Genomic DNA, 19,804 nt, shown 5'->3' with positions numbered 1-19,804 from the left:
GGCTCCTGTGGTTTCACTATTCTGTAATGGTTTAGAATGAGTCTGCCCGACTCCCCCGTCTTCAGAAAGCGTGGTTTATTAATTCTGTGCAACTGGAAAGGCGAATTCCTAAGTAGCACGTTCTTTTCGGTGGGCAGCAGTGTGCAAGTACTCGGGGTTCCGGAAGCAGGGGGCGTGGGACCCACCGGTATTTAAGCAAGCAGGCCCTCCCCTGGGGGGGGAGAGCAGAGACCCCAGAGCTCCCTGGGGCGGGGGCGGGGGGGGGGGGGGAGGCTTGGAAATGAGGCGGCCCTGGGTTTCAGATGCACTCAGCAAGGCTGCTGAGGATACCAGGAGACCAGTGGGGCCCCAGGCGTGAGATGGGGAAGTCTGTGGGCTGGACACTGCCAGGGAGGTGGGGGAGTGTGGCTTCATCTTGGGTGAGGCCTCTGCTCACACTGGCACCATCAAAATGGCGGACCTTTGAAACATTGGGCTTGAACTGCTAAAAAACTAATTTCTATGGGGCCGGCTCTCCTTGTTTTCTTTTTTCCAGCCGGTATAAGCCTGAGGGCACGGGTGGCTTTTAGGAACACACCCCGGGGGATGGCCAGGAGCACGGGCCCAGCCGGAGATGGCCCAGCGCACGCTAGGGCTGAGTGGTCTGGAGCTTGCTGGCGATTTTCCAGCTGACCTTGTGTAGGGTCTCCTGGAACTGGGGATACTCCTGCTGCACCTGGGTGAGGATGGAGCCCAGCTGGATCAGCCGGTCCTGAAGACGCTTCTCTTCCACAAGCAGGGTCTTGGCAGAGCGGAAAAGGAACACGTACTTTCCGTCCATTACGTCCTGCAGGTGCTTGTGGCGTGTTTGCAGAAGCACAATCTCTGAGAGGTTCTGGGTGTAAACGAGACCCCAAGTCAGGCCGTGCAAACCAGGACGCTGCCCCCAACTCATACCCATGGCAGAGCGTTGCTGGAGGACGCCGGAGGGCAGGAGGTGGGGGCCCCTGGTCCACTGACCAGGCTGAAACTTCAAAGTCACGTTTGACCCCCTTCTTTTAACCCACAGCCGGGGGCCGGTGTCTCACACCTGTAATCCTAGCTACTCAGGAGGCTGCGATCTGAGGATCACAGTTCAAAGCCAGCCTAGGCAGCAAAGTCCAAGAGCCTCTTATCTCCAATAAACTACTCAGAAGAGGCTGGAGGTGGTGCTGTGGCTCAAGTGGTAGAGTGCCTCTAGCAAAAGAAGCTCCCGGACAGGGCTCAGGCCTTGAGTTCAAGCCCCAGGACCAGAAAAGGAAGGGGCAGGCTACCTTGAACAGACACCTCCCACCTGTCCCCAGGTAGCTAGGATCACAGTGTGAGGCACTGTGCTCAGCACCTCTCCTCTTTTTTCTTCAAAAAAATCCATCACTGGGGCTGGGAAGGTGGCTCAGTGGTACAGCGCTTGCCTTGCATGCATGAGGCCCTGGGTTCGATTCCTCAGCGCCATATAAGCAAAAAGAAAAAAGCCGGAAGTGGCGTTGTGGCTCAAGTGGTAGAGTGCTAGCCTTGAGCTGAAGAGCTGAGGGACAGCGCCCGGGCCCAGAGTTTAAGCCCCACGACATTACCCTCTCCCCACACCATACCCTCCCCCGCCCAAAAAAAAATCCATCACCATCTTAACACACTTTTCTCTGAACTCTAGAGGTGACCCCGGGGAGGGCAGAGACCTTTTTGTCCTCTCTTTCTCTTCTGTGGCCCGGGCACCCAGCAGTGGGGTAGGAATTTGTTGAGTAAACAGACCATAGGAGACAAATATACGAGGAGTAGCCGAGTAGCCGGAACCTTGGCCAGCAGCCTGAGTTCCAGTGGCCCCAGGAAGGCCTTCAGCTGGGACACACAGTGTGAGAAAAACTGTCTTTTCTATCAAAGTGAGTTGCTTAAAAGTTCCTGTTTTGGCCCTGTGGCTAGACTCCTGTTAAGGACCAGAGGAACCGCTTTGGGCTAAGGGAGGGTTTTTAAAACCTAAGGTTTTGTCTTACACTTTCTTTTCCAGATGGAATTTAGACACGCCTCAGTTCAGTTCTAGAAAAATCGGTTGACATATTTTGAGATTACTACTGAACAGTTAATCTTTTTTTTTTTTTTTTTTTTGTCGGTCATGGGCTTGAACTCTGGGCCTGGGCACTGTCCCTCAGCTCTTCAGCTCAAGGCGAGCGCTCTACCACTTGAGCTACAGCACCACTTCCGGTTTTCTGGTGGTTTATTGGAGATAGGAGTCTCACGGTCTCTCCTGCCCGGGCTGGCTTTGAACCGAGATCCTCAGATCTCAGCCTCCTGAGTAGCTAGGATTATAGGCGTGAGCCACCAGGGCCCGGCTGAACAGTTAATCTTATTTATTTTTGTTGGTCTTGGGGCTTGCTGAAGACTAGTGCTCTACCAGTTTCAGTCAAAGTTCCACTTCTGCTTTTCTGGTGGTTAATTGGAGATCAGAATCTCAGACTTTCCTACCCAGACTTTTCCCCCAGCTCTCAGGACTTGAACTCTGGCCTGAGCTCTGTCTCTGAGCTTTTTTTTTTTTTTTTTAATTGTCAAGATACTATACAGAGGGTTACAGTTACATGAGTGAGGTAATGAGTACACTTCCTATTGAACATTGTTACCCTCTCCATTGTTTTCCCCCTACCATCCCCTCCCTCCCTCCCTTCCCCGAGGTTCTTTTTTTTTTTTTATTGTGATTAAGTGATTACATAATTTCCCTGAATTTCACAGTATTGTGGAATAATGATGCTCATTTAAAGTCACAAGTTCATTCTAACTTTCCTGGAGCAAATTGTCTATCACAGTCTATAACATATAATGGTGTCCACATGTTATACACCATACATGTGATCAGCAGCATGGGGATATTTAGTAGTGTTTCGACCAGATGAGTGGGAGTTCTTTATTTCTTAAGCCCTGTTAGTTTTGTCGTATCACCTAACATTTTGGATTTAGCATCCACTTATCAGGGAGACCATGTACCGTTTGTCTCTTTGCTCTTGGCTTACCTCGCTCAATCAACATGATTCCTTCTAGCTCCATCCATTTCCCTGCAAATGCCATTATTTTGTCATTTCTAATGGCTGCATAATATCCCATTGTGTATAGATACCACAATTTTTGGATCCATTCGTCTGTGGTGGGACATCTGGGTTGTTTCCACATACTAGCTATTGTGAACAGTGTCTGAGCTTCTTTTGCTCAAGACAAGCACCCCACTACTTGAGCCACACCACTGCTTCCTGCTGGTTTTTTGCCTGTCATGGGATTTGAACTCAGGGCCTCGGCAAGGTCTCTGGGCTTCTTTGGCTCAAGGCTAGCATTCTACCACTTGAGCCACAGTGTCACTTCAGGATTTTTTCTATGTATGTGGTACTGAGGAATGGAACCTAGGGCTTCCTGCATGCTAGGCAAGTATGCTACCACTAAGCCACCTTCCCAGGCCCTTAATCTTATTTTAAAATTCCTTATGTAAATACATTTTACCCTACTCAAACTAGCCAGTCACAAGCAGACTGTGAACCTGAACCAATCTGAGCAGAGGGGTGGGGACTGCTGTGTTAGGGATACATTTCGGAGCAGACTGCCTGCTGTGTGCTGGCTGGCTGTGTTTTTGGCTGATGGGACACCTTTTCTGCGCTGAGACAATTCTTCGTGTCTGTTGTTGTGACTCTTGAGTGGTTCTTAGCATGTTTATACAACGCACATGGACACACACACAGGTGTGCAGGCATGCATGCATGGTCGTGTCCCCCGCACGTGGCACGCCCCTCTGGGTGGACGCTTTAGCCCTGCTGGCCTCCTTGGACCCTTACCTGTCGCTTAAGGGCTGTGAGGTGCTCCAGGTCAGCATCGATCTTGTCGGACTCTCTCTCTATGGCCACCAGCACCTTCTGCTTCTCCGCCAGGGTGCTGCTCAGGAGTTTTTGGGATGCTTCCAGTTCCGAGATGGTCTTAGAGGACTCCTCCGTGGCCTGGGAGATGAACGGGACCTGCTAGGACCTGCTGGGCTCTGGCACCCTGGGCCCAAGGAGGCAGCTCTGGCTAAGGACGCTCCAGGAGCCTCTGGACACTGAACAGAAACTTGCGTCTGGAGAGAGGAGCGCCCCAACATGCCAGCGCTGAGCAGTGCGGGGGTCCTCCAGACGGCTGCACACAGGGTCTCGGGGTCTTTGTGTAAGAGCACGAGGCCTGGGAAGCATACAGGCATCCGGGCAGTGCCCAGGCCTTGGGGGGCACATGAGGGACGGGGGGAGTGGGGTGGCCGGCAGCAGGAGGCTCGTCCACAGAGTGCCAGGACAAGGCCCTGGTGCCACGTCGGCAGCAGGACAAGGCTGGGCGCCATGCGGGGGGACGGGGAGGAGGAGCAGCCCCAGGAGAAGGCGGCTGCGGTTGGTGGCTGGCATGCGTGGGCTCCGGATGTTGAGGGTGGTGCTCTGGGCCTGACCATGGGGATCTTCAGGGCAGCCTGGCGCCTGAGGACAGGGGCTGGCTGGTACATGGCGGAGGCTGAGCTGGGGGTGGCCGCTGCCTGGAGAGTGGTGTGGGGTGAGGAGGGCAGGGAACAAGGGCGTGTCTAGGTGAGAGGAGTGGGTGGACTAGGGACAAGAAGCCGAAGCAGGAAAATGGATGTCGCAGGGATGATGCAGCAAAGGACCGAGAAAGCCAATCTGCCACAAGTCTAGAAGCTTCCTGCAGCCTCCACGCAGTTCAGTTGGCCTGACATTTCTCTACATGGGATTTACTCTAGAGGGTCTTGTTCCATCACCCGGCTGGCCTGGGACTTGTCATCCTCCTGGCGTGGCTCCCTGGGTGCTGGGATTATTATATGCCTGGGGGGGGGGGGGGGGCATGCCTGGCCCGGGTCGGCCTCTGGCCTTGTCAGTGAGGTGGGCTCCAGCCTGGTCCCCTGGCCCGGCCCAGCCACCGCCTTGCTTCACAGTCCCTCCCCGGAGGCAGACAGGAAACACAGGCTGGGGATGGGGGGGGGCCCTTGGCGGCCTGGGGAGTGGGCTCAGGAAGCACTGGCTGGAGTCTCATCTCCTTCTGTTGGGAGCCAAGTATCTCACTGGGACATCTTGAGGCTGTTTCACCTTCTTACCCTGCCCTAAGTAACGACCACCTTTTCACCTTGCCCTAAGCAAGCACCCTGCAGCTGCTTCGGCCAACGAAAAAGCTTCCTTATTCCAAGCATATAAATACCCTTGTGTGAAAAATAAAAATTAGCAGCTTGATCAGAATCCTTGTCTGGCTGTCATTCTTCGTGTCTCTTGTCCCTTCATTCCTTCTCGCTTAGGTTCATCGCCCTCGTTGAAGTCCTGCGGGTCGGGACATCGTTCTGGGGGCTAGGGGGCTCCCCTGGCACGAGCCTGCCTTACCACACACCCGCCTGCCCCCAGCCTCCACTTGGAGGACTCCTGCCCCTCCCTGGCACAGCTCACTCTTCCCTGTGTGGATGTCTCCCAACCCAGATGAGTCCTGGATCCAAGCCTACGTCGGTGCCACAGCATGGGCACATGGAGGGCACCTGCTGGGCACGACCACCCACCTCTATCTACCTGGCTGCCTAGAGCGGCCCTGTGTCCCTTCACATGCACTGCACAGTGAGGGCTGCCCAGCTGCAGAGCTGGCTCCCCCCAAAGCCCACCACTCCTCTACCACAGCCACGGAGGGAGAAGCAGAGAAGGTGAGTGAGGAGGGACAGGAAGGCAGCACCAGAGCCCACCACAGCCCAGGGGCTGTCATCCTGAGTTCGCTGCCCAGGGTTCTGGGCTCCTTCAGGCGTCCTGAGAGCCGGGCAGGCCGGCAGCTTCTCCACACAGCCATGTCCTCCCCCACGGGCAGCCTGACCAGGCGGGATGGACTCAGGCTGGCTGCTGGAGGAATGGAGACTCTAACACCAGCTCCAATGACAGACATGAGCCAAGCGGGAACACCTTTCTGGAATAAGGACCCTTCCCTTTGCCCTAGTCTGCGTTGCCACCCACCTTGTACACCTCCCGGATCTTCCGCCGCAGCTCCACCTGCTTGTGGTGGAAGTCAGACCGGGTGAGCACCTTCTTGGTCTTGCTCTGGCCCTCTGCCTGGACCACGATGGCCTCCCTGCGGGCCACGGCCATCTCCATGTCCCGGATCATCTTCTCTTGCTGCTTCAAGAGCTTCCCGAGACTCACCTGGAGGCCCAGGACGGAGGGGGTGGTTAGAGGCGGGCACTGGTGGCATCCTGCCAAGGCTGCACGGTGGTTTTGAAGATGGCGGCTGGGGAGGTCTGGGGGAGGGTCTGCGCACCAGGGATGGGGTCTGGGTGTGTGAGGAAATTTTCTGAAGCCCCAGGAATACGCTGGGTCTTGCCTGTGGCCATGGTCACATGGAGGTGAACCCACGGAACCCTCTGTCTAGAATAAGCACGTTCTATCCTATGTAAGTGATGCCTTCATATAGTTAAGCTAAAGGCAGGAGGGCTGGGAAGGTGGCTCCGTGGTAGAGCGCTTGCCTTGCATGCAGGAGGCCCTGGGTTTGATTCCTCAGCACCATATAAGCAGAAAAAGCCGGAAGTGGTGCTATGGCTCAAGTGGTAAAGTGCTTGCCTTGAGCTGAAGAGCTGAGGGACAGCGCCCAGTCCCAGAGTTCAGGCCCCATGACTGACAGAAAAAAAGAAAAAGAAAAAAGAAAGAAAAAGAAAAAAGAACAGGCAGGAAATAAACGCTGAAGGACTATTAGCACCTGGAACAGTGACAAACCACTGTCACAGCCAAGAACCCACAGAACCTTTAACTCACAGGGCTCGGGGCTTCAATCTATGGGGATGGAAAGAGGTGGGAAGGAGGGGAGGGGAGGGAAAAAGGAAGGGTGTTATTATAACGCTGATGGATGCCTAATTTTATATATTAACTTGGCTAGGCTAAGCGTTGCCCCGATAGCTAGAAACCCACCATTTTTGAGTGTGTCTGGAAGGAAGTTTCCAGAAGGGATTGGATTTTGAATCTGTGGATTAAGGAACAGAAAACTCCCCATTCTCCTCAATGGGGTGGCATCATCCGATCCACCCAGGGTCAAAATAGAACGTAAGTCAGGGAGGAGAAGCCACTGGCTTTCCAGCCCCGGCCAGCCCTTGGGGCTGCAGCTCACAGGAGCCCTCAGCCTCTTCATCCACATGCGCCAGTTCTACAGTAAACCTAGGGGCCTGCCAGGTGCTGGTGGCTCACCCCTGTCATCCGAGAGACTGAGGAGGCTGAGATCGGAGGATCGCAGCTCAAAGCCAGCCTGGACAAGAAGGAAGTCCATGAAACCAATTAACCACTAGAAAACCGCAAGTGGTGCTGCAGTTCAAAGTGCTAAAGCATTAGCCTTGAGCAAAAAGAGCTCAGGGTCAGCACCCAGGCCCTGAGTTCAAGCCCCATGACCCACAAAAATTAAAAAGAAAACAGACCTTTGGCCCTCTGTACAGTTCTGTGTCTCATTGACGGGCAGTTTGTCACTGATCAAACAACGTGGTGGGAACGTACATAAAGTAAGAGGCCTGTTGGGGACCACAGAGAGCTGGCGGACGCCTCCCTCACCCATCACATTTACGTTAACCCTAAACACCAGAACCTTAAAGACAGTGACCAGCTACACTTTGGTTGCTATTAGTTACAGGTGGTCAGGGAGAAGGGCGGGGCTCCCTGAGCTTGGTATCCTGGGCTCTCCCTGTCCACAGTGCGGCCTTGTTACTGAACACTGATAATCAGGGTCATTACCAACTTTGAAAAGGTCACAGTGCCTTGATTGCACAGAGGAAGAATAAAATGGCATGTCGAGAAATGACGTGGGTCATTTGTGAGTGCAGTGGTGTTGTGTGGTGATGTGCGTGGTGGTGTGAGTGCAGTGGTGTTCTGTGTTGATGTGGGTGGTGGTGTGTGTCCAGTGATGCTCTGTGATGGTGTGGGGTGTGGTTGTGAGTCCTCTGGGGCTCTGTAATGTTGTAGGAGACGTTGTAACCCAGTGGTGCTGTGCAGTGACTTTTGCACAGTGAGGACAGAGCTGGGAATGCCGTGACTCCTGAGCAGCCAGTGCTGGGCGGGGCCTGGTTTCTTCTAAGGACCATGAACCTCTCTGGAGGTCACAGGCCAAGTGGGGGCCCAGAGGTGAGAAGGAAGGACAGGGAAGGGTTAGGGAGCTGGGCCCGCCTGTCTGTCCACGGAGTGTCCGTGCCCATGGGGAGGTCCCAGCCCATGCTCAGGCCTGGCCCCCATGCCCCTCGCTCTGCCCCCTCACCCAGGGTCTCTCCTGCCCCCCCCCCGCCCCACCCCTGCTGTGCACCGCACCGGGCTGCTCACCTTCATCCTCTGTATCTCAGCCTTCATGGCCCGGATCTCTGTCTGGCCAGCCTCAGAATCCACCACAAAACGCATCTCTTTTGCCAGTTGGATTTTTTTCTCCCAAAGCATGATCTGGTGTCTTTAGGAGGAGGAGAGGCGGCGTCAGAGCCTGCCCTGCAGGCACCGCAGGCCCAGCTCTGGCTTCTTAAGAGCAAAGATTTGCCAACCCTAGAAACAACAGACCTCGGGCCTGCAAGGAGGGAGGAAGGGAGAGAGGACAAAGGAGGAGGACAGAACCAAGGGCGTGACTGTCAACCTAGAACCACAGAAAAGCCCAAATAACCCTGTGGTCAAATGCTACTAACAGGTCAGCCACCAGGGACACAGGCCCCATGACCTTTGACCCCACAAGTTTTGACCAGTTGGTGTTCTGCAAAGATGCTGCCAAGCCCTGAGGACACACAGTCCCTTGGCCATGATACTAGCCACGGTGAACATGGAGGTGGGGATGTGGGGCACTGAGGAACAGTCTTACTAACATCTAACCAAGGGAGAATCTACTGCGCGGGTTTCCAGTGCGGGAGGAGGGCTGGAGTCACACATGCTTGTCCTTTCCCCTTTGCATGTTTCTGAGGTGAGCAGGCTGAGGGCTGCGGGTGCCTGTGACTTGCATAATCAGACACCATTAAATAAAATATATATTACAAACGTATCCTACAGGCTGGGAACTGTGGCTCAGTGGTCGAGTGCTTGCCTTGCATGCATGAAGCCCTGGGTTCCATTCTTCGGTACCACATACCAGAAAAAGCTGGAATTGGTGCTGTGTCTCAAGTTGGTAGAATGCTATAGCCTTGACAAAAGCAGCTCAGGGACAGTGCCCAGACCCTGAGTTCAAGCCCCAGGACTGCCAACAAAAAAAAAGTATCGTAGCTGGGTACCAGTGGCTCACGCCTGTCATCCTTGCTACTCGGGAGGCTGAGATCTGAGGATCATGGCTTGAAGCCAGCCCAGGCAGGCAAGTCAGGAACACAAAAGCTCAAGAAAAGTGCCCGGGGCCCGAAGTTCAAGCCCCAGGGCGATAGCTTGCATGTGTGTACACACACGTTCATCCCACAGACAGAACGCCTCTGGGTTTTGTGTGGACTGGCTGGAGGGCTGGGTCTCTGGGCACCCGCCAGGGCGGGCCCGGAGCCACTCTCCCGGGCCGGATGTGGTGGCGTGCGGTGGGGTGCCGTGCACGTGTGCAGCACGCTGAGTGTGGGTGTGCAGCTGAGGCTGACACTCACTCGGCCTCCACCAGGCTGTTGAGGAGCGCTTCCTTCTCCTCCAGGAGCTTGTCTAGTTTCTCTTGCATTTGGATCGTCTCTCTCTCCTCCATCTGCAGGGTGAGTAGGGGCGCTGAGAAGGGCTTAGGGCTTGGACACTAGGGTTGTGGACTCCCCCCACCCGCGACCCTCATGGAGATGGCTGGGCTGTGTGCCAATGTTCTGAGTCTTCCAAAAGTGCTTCAAAGGCAGGTGGGAGCTATATTCTCAGGTGGGTGACCAAATCAAGGACATGTAGCTGGTGGCTCACGCCTGCAACCCCACCTCCTCAAGGGGTTGAGATCAGTCTGTGAGACTCTCCAGTTAATCTCCAAAAACTGGATGTGGAGCTGTGGCCCCAGCTGGGACAGCGGCTGGAGTCAAGGAGTCAAGGGGATGGGGAGGGGCTCCCTGTGGGACACGGGGAGGCGGGGGGGGGGGGGGGAAGAGGCGGGCCCACCTTTAGCGTGCGCACAAACTCGTTCTCCGCCACGAAGTTGCTCTGCTGCAGATCCTCGGAGCTGCCACGCTTCTTGTTGATGAGCACGTTGAGATTCTTCAGGTCGTTGTCCAGGTCCTTCATGTAGCAGCTGATCTCTTTCTGCTCCTTCTTCTCCTGATCGATCTTGTCTGTGCAGATGGGGGGACAGGCATGGTGTGGGGAGGAAGGGCCTCCCCACGGCAGCGGGGGTCGGGCCTGGAGAGGAGCCTGGGTCCTTCCAGCCCCCCCCATCACGTCACCGGTCTGTTGGGGAGGAAGGGGTCTCTTCGAAGGGAACTGCAGACTGTGCTAAGGGGAAAACTGGGTGAGGGAGGCGAACAGGCTGCCCCCCAGTGAGAGGGGGAGGAGGGTCTGCGGGAAAGTCAGGTCCTTGCCACTAGCTGGCCTGGCCAAGCTCAGACTGGGTCAGAACACCACAGACATTGTATTTGTTTTTGTTTTTGTTTTTTGGGTCCAGTCATGGGGCCTGAACTCTGGGCCTGGGCGCTGTCCCTCAGCTCTTCAGCTCAAGGCTAGCGCTCTACCACTTGAGCCACAGTGCCACTTCCAGCTTTTTTCTTTTTGCTTATGTGGTGCTTAGGAATCGAACCCAGGGCCTCTGGCATGCAAGGCATGCGCTCTACCACTGAGTCACCTTCCCAGCCCCACCGCAGACATTGTAAATGCCCATCCTGGGGGTTGAACTCAGGGCTTGGGTGCTGTCCCTTAGTTTTTTCACTCAGGCTGGCACTCTACCACAGCGCCACTTCCGGCTTTTTTCTGTTTATGTGGTGCTGAGGAATTGAACCCAGGGCCTCATGCATACAAGGCAAGCACTCTACCACTGAGCCACCTTCCCAGCCCCAATAGATGTTCTTATTTTATTTATTTATTTTTTTGGGTCCAGTTGTGGACCCTGAACTCTGGGCCTGGGCGCTGTCCCTCAGCTCTTCAGCTCAAGACTAGTGCTCTACCATTTGAGCCACAGTGCCACTTCCAGCTTTTTTCTTTTTGCTTATGTGGTGCTGAGGAATCGAACCCAGGGCCTCATGCATGCAAGGCAAGTGCTCTACCACTGAGCCACCTTCCCAGCCCCAATAGATGTTCTTAACAGAGGGATGGGGAAAGAACAGCAGGTGCATGCAGCCTGCCATGGCTCCGCCCCTCATCAGGCCCCACCCCCCACAGCACCAAGCCCCGCCCCTGGCTGTACGGCCCCGCCCCACCCGGCGTCGGGCCCCGCCCTGCCCTCACTGTCGGTCCGCAGCTTCTTCTGCTCCATGATGTTCAGCTCCTTGCTGAGCATGTCCAGGGTGGCCAGCTGGTCCTCGCGCTCCTGGCTGACCTGCACCAGCTCCTGCTGCAGGCGGAGCCAGGTCACCTGGGTCTGCGTGATCTTGGCCGTGTGCTCTTCGATCAGCTTGGTCAGCCGTTTGATTTCCACCTCCAGGGGTCCCATCTCTTCCCCCTGAGGGGCACAGTTCTCCAGGGTGAACGTTCTCCGGGTCCCTCCTGCGCCCACGCCCTCGGGGTCCCTTGGGGCCCCTTTGCTACCCACAGGGCTTTGCGGCTGCTTTCCTAACCCAACATGGGGACTCTCCCCCATGGGCCCCCAGCGTGCACCCCTGACCCCTACCGGCATTGTGAGCACCAGGGGCTGAAGAGACCCACACTCGTTAGACCACTGGCACAGCGGTCGGTGGTCACTGCTGGCTCCAATGGCGGGCAGCCCTCACCATGCCCACAGAGGGCGGCGGTCCAGGGGAAGAGGTAACACCGTGGGCTGGGGCCTGCTGCACCCACGCCCGGCACTGGCCTGGTCAGGCGCCCCCTCCCCCCCGCCCCCCCCCCCCCCCCCCCCGTGCCAGGACACCGTGTCCTGAGGGCTCTGTCTGTCTGTCTGTCTGTCCTCTTTCTTGGTGGTGCTGGGTTTGGCATGCAGGGCCTCATGCTTGCTGGAGACAGATCCGTAACTTTTTTTTTTTTTTTAACTTTTCAGTTACTTTTTACCTAGGATCTTGGTTTTTCCACAGAGCTAGCCTTAGACTGATCTCGTCCTCAGTATGCCTCCCAGGTAGCTTGGACACAAATGTGCTACCATGCTTCACCTATTGGTTGAGATGGCTGTCCTCAACCCACCCTCTTCCTGATGTCTGCCTCCTGAGTGGCTGGGATTACAAGTGTGAGCCACCAGGCCTGGTCTCCAGGGCCCCCTTTCTCATAGCGAAGCCCGGAAGGGCCCGTCCCGCCGGGGCCTCACCCCCAGCTCCGACACAATCTGCTCCAGCTGCTTGTTGAAGGTGTTGATGAGCCCCTGCTTCCTCTCGATCAGGATGGTGCGGCGGGAGATCTCGTTCTCGCTGTTGGTGATGAGCTCATTCACCTCCTTCACCTCCTTGTCCAGCTCCGACAGCGTCTTCTGGTGCATTTCCAGCCTGCAGCTGGTGTTGGTGATGTTCAGGGTGGCCTGCGCAATGTCGCCGTCAATTTTGGAGAGGTGTGTCACCTGAATTAGGGGACGAGGCACATGTGTGAGCACTTCCGTCCCAGGAGGCTCCAGGAGGATGCTGGCTGCTGGGGCCTGGAGACCCGGATGGAAGCCTGCCACTGCGGCTGGCTCATTGCGTGGGTGGGGCGGTTGGGGTGGCCAGGGGTGGGAGGGAATTGTCTGATTCTACTGCCAGGTTTTCCTGCTGCAGTCACCTGGAACGTAGCCTTCTTTCTGTCTTTTACATGAGCCCTCCGTGCTCAGTGGGACAGAACTAGGCTGGGGGTCTCCTCCTGGGCTGTGGCTGCTAGAGCAGGTAATGACTGTATGGGGGGGGCGGCTGCTGCTGGGAATTGAATTCAGGACCTCACACTTCTGGGTAGGTGCTCTACCACTTGAGTCATGCCCCCAGCCCTTTTGCTTTATGTATTTTGTTACTGAGATGCGGTCCTCCCAACTCTGCCTGGGCTGGCCTCTAACATGTGATCCTTGTGCCTCTGCTTCCCAGGTAGTGGGATTACAAGCACAAGCTGTCACACCCAGCTGATTTGCTCCTAATTTTGGTGGGTGTGTATCAGTATTGGGGCTTGGACTCGGTGCTAGGCGCTCTACCACTTGAGCCAAACCTCCACTTCTGGCTGGTTAATTGAAGATAAGAGACTCATAGGGGGCTGGGAAGGTGGCTCAGTGGTAGAGTGCTTGCCTTGCATGCATGAGGCCCTGGGTTCGATTCCTCAGCACCACATAAACAAAAAGAAAAAAGCTGGAAGTGGCGCTGTGGCTCAAGTGGTAGAGCGCTAGCCTTGAGCTGAAGAGCTGAGGGACAGCACCCAGGCCCAGAGTTCAGGCCCCACGACCGACCCCCCCCCCCAAAAAAAAAAAGACTCATAGGTGTCCCTGCCCAGGCTGGCTTCAAACCACAGCCTGCAGATCTCAGCTGGCCGAGTAACTAGGATTACAGGTGTGAGCCACCGGTGCCACCCCGTGGGTGGTCTTGGCTGTCACTGCCTCTGGGCTCCCGCTGCCAGCCCTCCTGCACCCCATCTGCAGCTTCCCCTCCTAGGCCCCAACCACAGCCAGGGCTCCCACTCCCACCACTTGTAAAACACAGACCCCGACCCCGCCCTATTCTGTGAACATCATCCCGAGACCAGGTGCCAGCAGGGCCTCCACTGCCTGAGCCCCTTTTACTCTCCAGACCACTCCCCCCCACCCCCACTCACTGCCCTGCCCTGTCCAGTCTGCCAGGCCCTGATCCTGGGTTACCGCCATGCCCTGTGGGCCCCGGCTCTGCGGGGGTCCATCCACCCAGTGCTCCTCCTCCTGGAGGTGCCCCTGCCCCGCCCTGCCTGCCTGTCACCGGCTCACGGCTCTCAGGCTCTGGGACCGGCAGGGATCCCTCAGGGCTCCATCTGTTGGAAAATGGCAATTGTAGGGGAATTTGTTGTCCAGGGCTCCTTCCTGCCCTCTTCTGGACAGAGGTGGTAGTGCAACCCAGACTGCCCAGGAGGGGCAGAGCCGCGTCTGGCACAGCCGCTCTCCTTAGGACAGAACCAGAGGTCCCGCAGGGGACACCGAGACAGCAAGGAGCCCCACCCCCGGGGACTCAGCCCCCACAAAGCCGGGCTCCTCCTTGGACCCTGGGGCTGTGGGAGCCCCTGTGAGGTGAGACCTCGCCTCCCTGAGCCTTCCTCAGGAACCCGGCCAAGGCCCAGGGCTGCAGGGCCGAATTCAAGCCAGGTGCTCACGCCTAGAACCCCAGCCACTCCGGAGACTAAGACCCAGAGGATTATGGTTTGAGGCCAGCCCTGGCAAAAGAGTCCATGAGACTCAATCTCTAAATCACCAGCCAAAAGCAGGGCAAACTATGAGAGACAATCCCTGACTCCTGCACCCCAGCCTGACCGGCCCTCTGCTGTGTGCCACAGCTCAGCAAGACTGAGCTGCATGTGCAGCTCGTGTGTGTGTGTGTGTGTGTGTGTGTGTGTGTGTGTGTGTGTGTGTGTGTGCAAAGATATCCAGGAAGAAATACATCAAGATCACAGAAAAGACTGTCCTAAACTAGACCTGACTTTTTTTTTTTGTTTTTGTCAGTCATGGGGCTTGAACTCTGGGCCTGGGTGCTGCCCCTCAGCTCTTCACCTCTACCACTTGAGCCACAGCACCACTTCCAGCTTTTTCTGCTTATGTGGTGCTGAGGAATCGAACCCAGGGCCTCATGCATGCAAGGCAAGCCCTCTACCACTGAGCCACCTTCCCAGCCTTAGACCTGACTTTTCTTCTTCTATTTCCATAAGAGGTAACTTAAGTTAGCACCAGCTCATTACAGGCTCATGCCTGTAATCCTAGCTACTCAGGAGGCTAAGAGCTGAGGATCATGGTTCAAAGCCAACCCAGGCAAGAAAGTCTGTGAAACTTGTATCTCCAATTAACCAAAAATCCACAAGTGGTATTGTGTGTGACTCAAGTGGTAGAGCTCCAGCCTTAAGCAAAAAAGCTCAGGGACAGTGTCCAAGCCCTGAGCTTGCATGTCCCAGAGCTAGCATGTATGCTTGAGCATGTACGTGTTCATGCACACACATACACACACACACACACCCCAAACCCCCCTGGCATGATTAATTGATGTCAACTTAAAAAGGAGAAGGGCCAGGCGCCAGTGGCTCACACCTGTAAGCCTAGCTACTTAGAAGGCTGAGATCTGAGGATCTAGGTTCATAGCCAGCCTGGGCAGGAAAGTCCATGAGACTCTTCTCTCCAATAAAACTACCAGAAAACTGGAAGTGGTGCTGTGTCTCAAGTGGTAGAGCGCTCGCCTTGAGCTGAAGAGCTGAGGGACAGCGCCCAAGCCCAGAGTTCAAGCCCAATGACCGACAAAAAAATTTTAAAAAATAATAAAAAAAATAAAAAGGAAGGGAAGCCAGGTGCTAGTGGCTCCCACCTGAAATCCTAGCTACTCAGGAGGCTGAGCTCTGAGGACTATGGTCCGAAGCCAGCCTGGGCAGGAAAGTCTTGAAGATTCTTATCTGCAAATAACCACCAGAAAACTGGAAGTGCGGCAGTGGCTCAAAGTGGTAGAGCACTTGCCTTGGGGTGGAAAAAGCTCAGGGACAGCGTCTAGGGCCCTGAGTTCAAGCCCCTTAACTGGCCAAAGCCAGGGGGAGGGAGGAGAAGGCTTTGACCACAAGCAGCCACGGGCAGCGTCTGGTGGGGTCAGCTTGGCCACACCGCCCCGCCCCGCCCCGCCCCGCCCCGCTACCCCGCCCCGCCCCGGAGGGGAGCTTCCTACCATGGTGGTCTTTTCCTTCTGCAGCTTCTGGAGGAGCTGGTTGAAGTACTTGGTCAACTTTCTGGAGGTCACGTGCTCCTGCAGTTTGTCCGTGATGGAGGTGTCCGTGTGGCGCTTGAAGTCCTGCTCCTGGCGGATGGCCTGGTGGATGGCCTGCAGCTCGTTTATGACTGCCGTGTGCTCCTGGGAGAGCGGAAGGCAGTGCTTCTGAGGGGGGCGCCCCCGCGAGGGCCGGGGGGGCGCCGCAGCCCGGGGGCGGGGACCCCGGCCGCACCACTTGGCCCTTGCTGAGGGCGTCCTCCGTGTCCTGCAGCGTGAGGCGGTAGGTGGTGAACTCGTTCTGCAGCACCTCGTGTCTGCTCAGGCACTGGGCGGTCATCTTCTGCGTGAGGCTGGCCTCCGTCTCCGTGCGGTTCAGGATGCCTGCCAGCTTCTCGTTCTTCTCCTCCTCCTTCATGATGGATTTCTTGTAGGCCTCAATCTCACCATCCAAGGACTTGGACTGATGGAGGGATTCTCTGCAGGAACGGACGCGGGGAGCTGTCCTGTGTGTGCACCCGCAGACCGCCCTCTGGGGCCTTGGCCAGGCACACGGACATTCCAGGGGCACTCGAGTTTGAACTCAGGGCTCATACTTTCTGCTAATACCTGTCCCTGGGCCTCTCAAGTGCTAGCTCAAGGCTAGCACTCCACCACTTGAGACACACCGCCACTTCTGGCTTTTTCTGTGTATGTGGTACTGAGGAATCGAACCCAGGGCTTCATGCATGTGAGGCAAGTGCTCTACCACTGAGCCACCTTCCCAGTCCTCCACCAACCAATTCTGACAGAGCCACTGCAGTGAGCTGTGGGGAAAGGGTCAAGGTTTTAGCCAGTGGCCTTGGGACAACAAGAGACACGGAACCTGACTACTTCCTCATAGCATAGCAGTGGCTCAACACCGGAATCCTGGCTACTTGGGAGGATATCAGAAGCTTGAGATTCACGGCCAGTCCAGGCAAAAAGAAGTTTGAGAGACTCCATCTCCACCGATGGCTGGTTGTAGCAGTTCATGCCTGTCATCCCAGCTGCAGTGGAAACACAATCGCTGGGCACACAAATAAGAGGATCACATGAAGTGAGACCAATGCAAAAAGGGACTGGAGGCATGGCCCAAGTGGCAGATCAACTGCCTGCCGGGTGCCAGCCCTGGTTCAGTTCCCAGTAACTCCAAAACTAGAGGTATCATGACATCATCCAAGTTATAAGAGCTAAAACAAGAAAGTTCTTAGCAGAAGACACAGTTGAGGGCTGGGAAGGTGGCTCAGTGGTACAGCGCTTGCCTTGCATGCATGAGGCCCTGGGTTTGATTCCTCAGCACCACATAAGAAGAAAGAAAAAAGCCAGAAGTGGCGCTGTGGCTCAAATGGTAGAGCGCTAGCCTTGAGCTGAAGAGCTGAGGGACAGCGCCCAGGCCCAGAGTTCAGGCCCCAGGACCGGACCGAAAAAAAAAAAGACACAGTTGAAAACTCTGGTTTAGGCAGATATTTCTTAGAGGAAACATACAAAGTAAGAACTAAGAAAGAAATATCCTGATAAATCAGTTTCATAAAAATTTCCTGGCCAGGTGTATCATCTGTAACCCCAAGCACTCAGATGGCAAAGACGGTAGGATCCAGAGTTCAAGGCCAACCAGGGCTACATGATGAGCTCCAGGCCAGAGAAAACAAGCCCAAGTTCCGTCTGCAGCTAGCCTCGGTTTCCTCCCCCTGCATATTTCAGGGATAAGCAAATCTTTAGGCAGAATTTTCTAGACAATTCCACTAAGCTCCCCGGGCTTTACACCACTGACTGAAATGAGTGATGGGAGTGGATGTTTTCATTCCTGTACTATTCTTGTAAAATCTCTGGTGGGGGGGGGGGGTCTTTCTAAAGATGACCGTAGGTGTTTCTGTCTTGTTTTGCAGGACACAGGATGCAGGAGGAGCTCTTCACTGGGGATGGGCGGCAGCAGAGTGCGGCCTGGCCCCTGCTGCCTCGTCCCGTCCTGTCCCTCTCCTCCCAGAGCCCGTCCCTGCCGTGCCCTGTGCTCCACGCTGGCCCCGGGAGGTGGAGATGAGCAGCCACGGGGAAGCCAGACCTGGCCATCGAGGGAACCGGGTCCCAACCTGGACCCGCCTCCCGTTTCTAGGCCCCATCGTCCAGGTGGCTTTGGGTGTCGGCGGCGCCCACCTGGTCCTCCAGCCCCGCACAGGGAATTAAGCTGGGATTTGGATCGGCAGGCAGAATAATGGAGCTGGGATGGGGTTTCCGACTCAGGTGGCGGATCAAAGCCACCCGGTGATCTGCCCCAGATAAACACCCCTTCCTGTCCCCTAATCCGGTCAGGAAAGCCACCCAGAGGCAGCGCGGAGAGGACCGAGGAGGTGGACGGGAGGGGGGCAGCGCTGCAGGTGCGCCCCTCTGTCCAGCCCCCATGCACCCCTGGTCCCCGCCCCCCCGAGCCGCCCGCCCCTCCAGGGCAGCAGGGGCCCCAGGGCCTACTTGAGGGCGTCCAGGATGGTCTTGTGTGCCTCGTCACGGCGCTTCATGCCCACCAGGCTGGTGGACCACTGCTGCAGGATGTACTTCTTCTCCACGCTGATGGTGTGGATCTCGGTGGCTGCCTGCAGAGGGGGCCGCGCTCAGCCAAGGCCAGCAGGGGGAGCGGGGGGGGGGGAGGAGGGGGAGGAGGGAAGGGGGGTAGTCCTGTTTACTCCATCTCCACCCTTCTGTTGGTTTAATTCTGGAGGTTGAACTCGGGGCCTTACACTCGCCACAAAATGCTATACCGCTGGAGCCGTAGCCCTGGCCTCATCATTTTGGCTGTGTGTGAACAGGGTCTCACATTCGGGCCTAGCATGGCTTGGGATGGCTATTTGTGCTTCCCAAAGAGCTGAGAGGTGTGAACCACAGTGCCCAGCCTTTTCTTTTCTTTTCTTCTTTGGCCAGTCCTGGGGCTTGAACTCAGCGCCTGGCGCTGTCCCTGAGTTTCTTTCTTTTCTTTTTTTCCCCCTCAAGGCTAGGACTCTACCACTTGAGCCACTCTCGACTTTTTCTGCACATATGCAGAGCTTCATGCATGCTGGGCAAGCACTCTACCACCAAGCCACCTTCCCAGCCCAGTGGCCAGCTTTTATTTGGCTAGTAAGATGGGGTAGATTGGCTGAAAACATTTTGCCTGGGCTGGCTTAGACTGTGATTCTGTGATTCTCCCTATATCTGCCTCCCAGGGAGCTAGGACTACAGGTGTGAACCTCTGTGCCTAAGCCTGTGTGTGAGTATTAGGGTTTGAACCCAGAGCTTCATGTTTGCTAGACAAGCACTCTACCACCTGAGCCAGGCCCCTGGTCATTTTGCTTGTACTGTATTGTTCAGTTGGGATCTTACACCAGTCCCCTTGAAGTGGGATACTTCTGACTCCACCTCCTGAGTAGCCAGGATCCAGGCATGAAACCCCTTTCCCAGCCACTCACCCTGACTTTTCTTTTTCTTTTTTTTCTTTTTCTTTTTTTTTTGTCAGTTGTGGGGCTTGAACTCTGGGCCTGGGCGCTGTCCCTCAGCTCTTCAGCTCAAGGCGAGCACTCTACCACTTGAGCTACAGTGCCACTTCTGGTTTTCTGGTGGTTTATTGGAGATAAGAATTTCACGGTCTCTCCTGCCCGGGCTGGCTTTGAACCGAGATCCTCAGATCTCAGCCTCCTGAGTAGCTAGGATTACAGGTGTGAGCCACCAGCGCCCGGCTCACCCTGACTTTTCTTGACCAAAAAATCAGCAAAGGGATACCAGGAAACTAAACAGAGTTTCAAAGAAGCCTGGGGCCTCTGGGTCCCAGCGGGGCTGCAGGACACCCGAGGCTCACACTTGCAATCCTGGCTACTCTGGAGGCTGAGGTCTGAGGAGAACATTTCTGAGCAGCAC

The 19,804-nt window shown here is 55.9% G+C and overlaps 1 protein-coding gene across 1 annotated transcript in view; it reads right to left on the bottom strand.

The window, feature by feature from the left end:
- Nucleotides 1-58: 58 nt before the first annotated feature.
- Ccdc40 (coiled-coil domain 40 molecular ruler complex subunit) overlaps nucleotides 59-19,804 on the bottom strand; it is a 31,956-nt gene continuing 12,210 nt past the window's right edge. The window contains exons 10-20 of the mRNA XM_070031587.1: nucleotides 18,389-18,510; nucleotides 16,140-16,383; nucleotides 15,866-16,048; nucleotides 12,349-12,594; nucleotides 11,343-11,556; nucleotides 10,068-10,237; nucleotides 9,590-9,681; nucleotides 8,322-8,442; nucleotides 5,991-6,176; nucleotides 3,819-3,977; nucleotides 59-874 (exon numbers count right to left, since the gene is read on the bottom strand). Coding sequence (XP_069887688.1) covers nucleotides 629-874; nucleotides 3,819-3,977; nucleotides 5,991-6,176; nucleotides 8,322-8,442; nucleotides 9,590-9,681; nucleotides 10,068-10,237; nucleotides 11,343-11,556; nucleotides 12,349-12,594; nucleotides 15,866-16,048; nucleotides 16,140-16,383; nucleotides 18,389-18,510 — 1,983 coding nt within the window. The 3' untranslated portion in view covers nucleotides 59-628. The remainder of the gene's footprint in view (nucleotides 875-3,818; nucleotides 3,978-5,990; nucleotides 6,177-8,321; nucleotides 8,443-9,589; nucleotides 9,682-10,067; nucleotides 10,238-11,342; nucleotides 11,557-12,348; nucleotides 12,595-15,865; nucleotides 16,049-16,139; nucleotides 16,384-18,388; nucleotides 18,511-19,804) is intronic.

Source organism: Dipodomys merriami, unplaced genomic scaffold (assembly GCF_024711535.1).
Source record: "Dipodomys merriami isolate MVZ:Mamm:240054 unplaced genomic scaffold, mDipMer1.0.p SCAF_202, whole genome shotgun sequence".
NCBI classification, from domain to species: domain Eukaryota; kingdom Metazoa; phylum Chordata; class Mammalia; order Rodentia; family Heteromyidae; genus Dipodomys; species Dipodomys merriami.
This window is presented reverse-complemented; position numbering and strand designations above follow the sequence as displayed.